Source organism: Chinchilla lanigera, unplaced genomic scaffold, assembly GCF_000276665.1.
Source record: "Chinchilla lanigera isolate Chin_1 unplaced genomic scaffold, ChiLan1.0 scaffold00067, whole genome shotgun sequence".
Classification (NCBI taxonomy): Eukaryota; Metazoa; Chordata; class Mammalia; order Rodentia; family Chinchillidae; genus Chinchilla; species Chinchilla lanigera.
Window position 1 is genome coordinate 12,132,853 of NW_004955468.1, and position 5,920 is coordinate 12,138,772.

General features: G+C 54.7%; 1 protein-coding gene across 1 annotated transcript; it reads left to right on the forward strand.

The window, feature by feature from the left end:
* The first annotated feature begins 864 nt into the window (after positions 1 to 864).
* On the forward strand, positions 865 to 4,848 carry Nhlh1 (nescient helix loop helix 1). The gene is made up of 2 exons (XM_005400208.2): positions 865 to 1,063; positions 4,156 to 4,848. Exon 2 carries the CDS (start codon positions 4,331 to 4,333, stop codon positions 4,730 to 4,732), a length of 402 nt encoding a protein of 133 aa, XP_005400265.1. The 5' UTR covers positions 865 to 1,063; positions 4,156 to 4,330; the 3' UTR covers positions 4,733 to 4,848.
* Positions 4,849 to 5,920: the final 1,072 nt, after the last annotated feature.

Here is a 5,920-nt window from a genome sequence, read left to right on the forward strand (position 1 = left end):
CTGGGCACCCACCTTGTGTCCTTTTAGCCCTTATCTCTTTCTTCCAAAGAGGCCTGAATTCTGAGTGGTTCAGGTTGGGCTGCTTGGCCTGGAAAAACCCCATGCAGGGGGTCAGTGTCCAGAATCTGACCCTGCTCCTGGCCTGTGATGGGCAAGTGAGAGGATGGGGCTGGAGAAGAGGGTGTGGGGTGACTGAGTGTCAAGGGGACGAGGGTGGAAGCCGGAACAGCAGCCGGAGGCAGCCTGGCGAGCAGTGGGCACCAGTTGTATGCAGGATGGATGGGAACCCAGGGTGAAGGCTCCTGGGCCTTATTTTGCCTTTTAATGGTGTCCACTTGCTCTTTTCTCAGTTTCCCTGTTAGTACCTTGGGAAGCTTTCATCCCAGGGAAAAAGGGAGCTGAGGAAGTATCTGTGTCCAAGTCACACAGGCGCTCTGAATGGGACTCTGGCGCTTAAACTGATCTTGCCAGGAGCCTCTGCCCTGCTGCCTCTGGTGTGGGAGGCTGAGGGGGTTCACGTATGGTCCTGCCCTGGCTCTCGCCCCAGCCCCACCCCTTCCCCAGCTCTCCATTTCTTGCTTATGAAATATGCATGGAGAACAGATGTCCCTGCTCCCCCACTCCCCGCCCCCCCAGGGCCAGCCCCCGCCCCCAGCTCCCGGGGGGTTCCCAGATCCCTCTGCCAATGGCTGCCTGGTCTGGCTGTTTAATATTGATGAGGGGGGTGCGTGGGCCAGCCAATGGAGAGCTGGGGGTGTGTATGTGTATCGCCATATATATTCATAGGGCTGGGCCAGCTCAGGTGTGTATGTCTGTGAGTGTGGGTGGCCTAGTACCTGGGCAAGCCCACTCCCTCCACCTGGGCCCTGCATCTTCACCATGTGTACCCCTCTCATCTGCCCTGGAACCTGGACAACCGTGCGGAGCTGTCCCCGAGAGCTCTAGGAAGCCGATCACTAACTTTGCAGACAGATGAGCCCTGAGCAGCCAGAGGAGACCGGGCTCTCTACGCTGCCCCCTGTCCTGCTTTACCAGCGTGGATCCCTAAGCAGGATCCTCTTAGGTAAAGGGGGAACCCATGGGCTGGGGACAGGTCCTCGTGTCCCTCCCTTTCCTGCACTACAGCCCCTCTCAAAGCATCGCTCTACTTCTCCCTCTGTGCTCTCTCCATCTCTGCCTCTCCCTCTTTCCCACTTCTCTTTGAGTATTGCTTGTGCCTATCTCTCTTCCCTCCATGGATCGGCTTGCAGTTGGCAGAAGTATGGTGGGAAATCCTATCCTGGATATTTGGAATTGCTGCTCCACTGATCCTTGGAGCCTGGAACTTTGAGACCAGAAGTGGATTTGGGGGTTGAGGACATGATGGGAAAATAGAAGCTGCCACCAGGATTGGAGCTGGAGAGGTCAGTGGGGCCAGGTAGAGCTGGGAGGGGGCTAGATGTGGGGGAGTACAGAGAAGGGAAGCAGGAAAATGGGCAGAGAGAGGAAGCAGGCTCTGGCAGAGGTGCTAGGAAACCCACTGCTGAACTCCTGCTTCCAACCTGGGAATGGGGGTGTGGAGCATACTGGGAAATGCCCACGCACTGCTGCCAACCCTCCTCGTTCCTTTGGATCCAGAATAGGGAATATGTTTCTTAACCTCAGCTTTAGCCACCATTTGTTTTGTGTCCTGGTTTTGTGTGTACCTGTCTTCCCCACCATCAGATATTAATAACTTTGCCTCTTGCTAGAGCTTAGTAACTATTTGTCTTCACTTGACTTGGACCGGTCTTCTGTGTGGTGGAGTGGGGCGGGGCTTGGTGGGTGCTGGCCCCTGGGAGAGTGTTCGTCAGACTGGAGAACTACAGCGGGGGAGGAAGGGGAGACGGTGACTGTGAAGGAGCTTCTGTGCCCCTGTGTCTGACCATTAAGTGAGGCTGAGGTCATAGTGATTGGACCACTGTCCCTGTCCCCACTCCTCCCAGGCAAAACCCTTTCCCCAGCCTCTCCCAGGCCATGTCTCTGCTGCCTTGCTTGATCTGCTCTGGTCCTGGAACAAACAGACTCTAGCCATGCCCCACAAAGATAGCGCGAAGAAGTTGTCTGTGCCCTCCCTTGCTGGTCGCATCTGAACCACCTTGGGCTATGGAAGAGGGTGGGGTGGAGGGCTGATTATGTTCTCTTTCTCCAGTCTCTTTGGAGTCTCCAAAAGGCCAGGAGAATGGCAAAGGGTGGAGGTCCTAAGGATAGAGTTGGAGGAAGTGGTGGTCTGGGAGGGTGGGCTGTGGTGAGAAAAGATATCTTTCCTCCTATGGTCAGGGTGCGAGGACCTGGTGTCTCGAGAGGCTGTTGGGGAAGTTTGTGGACTGGGAGGGACTGAGATAGAGCAGCTGTGCTGAGCTCCATATGTCCCAGTCCACTCTACAATGGCCAATCTGTGTGTTTACCCACCCCACCCCGAGAAGCGAGGGTGCAGAGAGGCCCCGACAGGGAGAGGATCACAGGTTCAAAGCCTGCAATTCTCCCCTGACAACTGGGAAAGTGTCATAGCGGAGCTGGGACTCCAGTCCTGCTCAACACCCCATCATGTATGTATTGCCATGGTAAAAAAAAAAAATACATAAAATACGCCATCTCAATCATTTGTAAATGTACAGCTCACTTGTGTAAGGTATGTTCATGTTAGTGTGAAACAGATCTCCAGAACTCTTTCATCTTGTAAATGTGAAACTCTATACTCATTAAAGAGCAATCTCCCCACTCCACCTTCCTCCAGCCCTGGCAACCACCATTCCAATTTCTGTTTCTATGAATTAGATTACTTTAGACACCGTATGCCAGCAGAGTCACTGGCTTAATTCATTTAGTAGAATGTCCTCAGAGTTCATCTGTGCTGTGACATATGACAGGAAGTCCTTCCTTTTCAAAGCTGACTGATGTCTATTTTGTGGAGAGCCCACATTGTGCTTATCCGTTCATCCCCTGATGAACACTTGAGTTGTTTCCACCTCTTTGCTATTGTGAATAGTGTTGCAGTGAACATGGGTGGGCAAAACTCTTTGAAGCCCAATTTATTTTGGTATATACCCAGAGATGGGTGTGCTGGGTCACAGTTCCATTTTTTAATTTTGTGGGGAATATCTGCACTGTTTTCTATGGCAGTTGCACCATTTTACAATCCTACCAACAGGGTAGAATTTTTTCCATTTCTTTGCATCCTTGGCAACATGGATTTTGTTTTAGGTTTATTGGTTGTCTTATTGCAGCTATACTTAATGGGGCTGAGGTGATGGCTCATTGTGGTTTTGATTTTTCATTTCTAGTGATCAGTGACATTGAGGATCTTTTCATATGCTGATTGGCCATTGGTATATCATCTTAATGTTTCTTCAAGCCTGCTGTTCATTTTAAATGAGCTATTTGATATGTTTAGAGTTGTAAGACTTATTCGTATGTCCTGGATACTAACCCCCTCAGCAAATATATGATTTGCAAATATTTCCTCTCATTCCGTAGGCTGTGTTTGCATGCTGTTCCCCTGTTCTTTAATGTACTGTAGTTAAATTTGAGAGAGTCCCATTTGTGGTTTTCGTTTTATTGCTGTTGTTGTCTGTCTTTGGGTATCACGTCCAAGAAATCATTAACAAGTTCAGTGTCATGAAGATTTCCCCCTATGTTTTCTTCTAGGAGTTTTATAGTTTTAGGGCTTCAACCCTCTTGTTCAGTCTTAGGCTGCCTGGTGTATCCTTCCCCTCATTTCTCTCCCTTCCTGTTACTTGATTTATTTATTTATTTTTATACTAGGGATTGAGTCCAAGGCCTTCCAAGCGAGCACCTCCTGCCTCCCACTTTTTATTTTGAGACAAGGACTCGCTAAATTGCTCAGGTTGAGCTCGAACTTGTGATCCTCCTGCCTCAGCCTCCCAGAGGCTTTGATTATAGGCGTGAGCCGCCACACCCCTCTTCCTGTCATTTTCTGGATTCTCTTTCCTCCTTACTCTCCACACGCTTCCACCCGCTGTCTCTTCCTCCCTGTCCCTCTCTGCACACGCGGTTTCTGACCCCCACCCAGAGTTCCTCGGCCCTCCCAGCCGGCCGCACCCTCACCACCCCTCTCTGAGCTGTCCTTCCCTTGTTCCCTTTGCCCCTGCCAACGCCCACCCTTCTTTTTTGCAGCCTCCAGACTGGACCCCTGACTATGGAAGCCTGAAGTGGCCCTGACTTCCAGAGCTCAGTGGCACACCCCACCGGCACCCCAGGCCCCTCCTGCCCCTCCCACTGCCAGCAGTCCCGCTCCGAGAGGGAGGGGTGGGGAGGGCACCCTGGTCTCGCGGGGCAGGGCGCTTCCAACATGATGCTCAACTCCGACACCATGGAGCTGGACCTGCCTCCCAGCCACTCCGAGACCGAGTCGGGCTTCAGCGACTGCGGGGGCGGGGCGGTGCCCGACGGTGCGGTGCCCGGGGCTCCCGGAGACGGCCCGGCCCGGGGCTCAGAGCCAGGGGAGCCGGGCCGGAAAGACCTGCAGCATCTGAGCCGCGAGGAGCGGCGGCGGCGGCGCAGGGCCACCGCCAAGTACCGCACGGCGCACGCCACGCGCGAGCGCATCCGCGTGGAGGCCTTCAACCTGGCCTTCGCCGAGCTGCGCAAGCTGCTGCCCACGCTGCCCCCGGACAAGAAGCTGTCTAAGATCGAGATCCTGCGCCTCGCCATCTGCTACATCTCCTACCTGAACCACGTGCTGGACGTCTGAGCCCGGCAGGCGCCGCGCGCCGCCCTTGCTGCGCTTTCTAAGCCTCGCTCTCTCGGGGCCGCCGCCGCCCCTTCCACCCGGTGTCCACGCTTTCAGCGGCCCGAGCCCTGCACTCTGTCCCGTGCCGTCCCTTCTCCCTCCCGTGCCGGGACGGAGCATCAGAACGGGAAGAGGGAAGGCTGGGGTCAGCGTGCGGAGTGGGCTGCTTCCTCCCAGATCTCTGGCTGTCCAGGCTCCGGGGAGGGGTGGGACCTGGGGAGGGGGTGAGGGGACACCCGCCAGGGGAATCTCAGCAGCTAGGAACTGTAGCAAACACTTTCTGTTGTTCTCATGGCCATCGTGCTCCTGCGGCTCCGCCAGTGCAGACCTCAGGTGGACTTGGTAGCGAGTGCCTTGCCCTCTCTGAGCTTTTCAGCCACCTCCCTGACCCTCCCAGCCCGACTACACCCACGTTTTTCCTCCCTGTGAGACGTTAGAGCAAGGAGAGCTTCCTTCTGGGTTAGGGGATGGCGTCTCCAGACAGCTCAGCCAGGGTGTCTGCAGAACGCCCAGGCCCTCGGGTGGTTGCAGTCTCACACCTGGCTCCTCCACCCCAGCTCCACCCTGAAAGTGTGCGAGCCCCACGCCGGTCCCGCTCTGGTGCCAGGAAGCTGCCCTGTGACTGCCCTCGGAACGCTCCGGGGTTCTCCTGGCCAGTTCGTTACGTTTGTTTCTCCTTCCTTAAGCTGCTACCCCAAGGGAAGCGACAACCCTACCCCGGGCGCTGAGTCCCCTGCTCACCTTAGTGGGCAGCCGGAGAAGGGAGGGCCTTCCAGCCTGCTTAGAGGAGGCGAACCTGCAGCCTTTCTGGACTCCCTCCGCCCTCACAGCAAACTCCCAGCTCCACAAGGATATTTATTTACGTATTTATTTATTTATTTATTTATTCATCTATTAATTTATTTACTTATTTATTTATAAATATTACTATTTATTGCTGAGTTGTGCACTTTGGGGGTAGGGTGAGGGGGCTCCCAGCAGCTCCAGTGGGGCCTCTCTTGCTCCCTCCTGGCTCCTTCTTTCCTTTCCTGGCTCCTTTCCCGACCCTAGCGTGTGTCCGGATTTCCTTTGCTCACCATGGCTGTGTCCCCTCCTGTCTTGACCTCCTAGGCCTCTGGAATAGCCACCCCCAGCCCCAGCTCTAGGGCT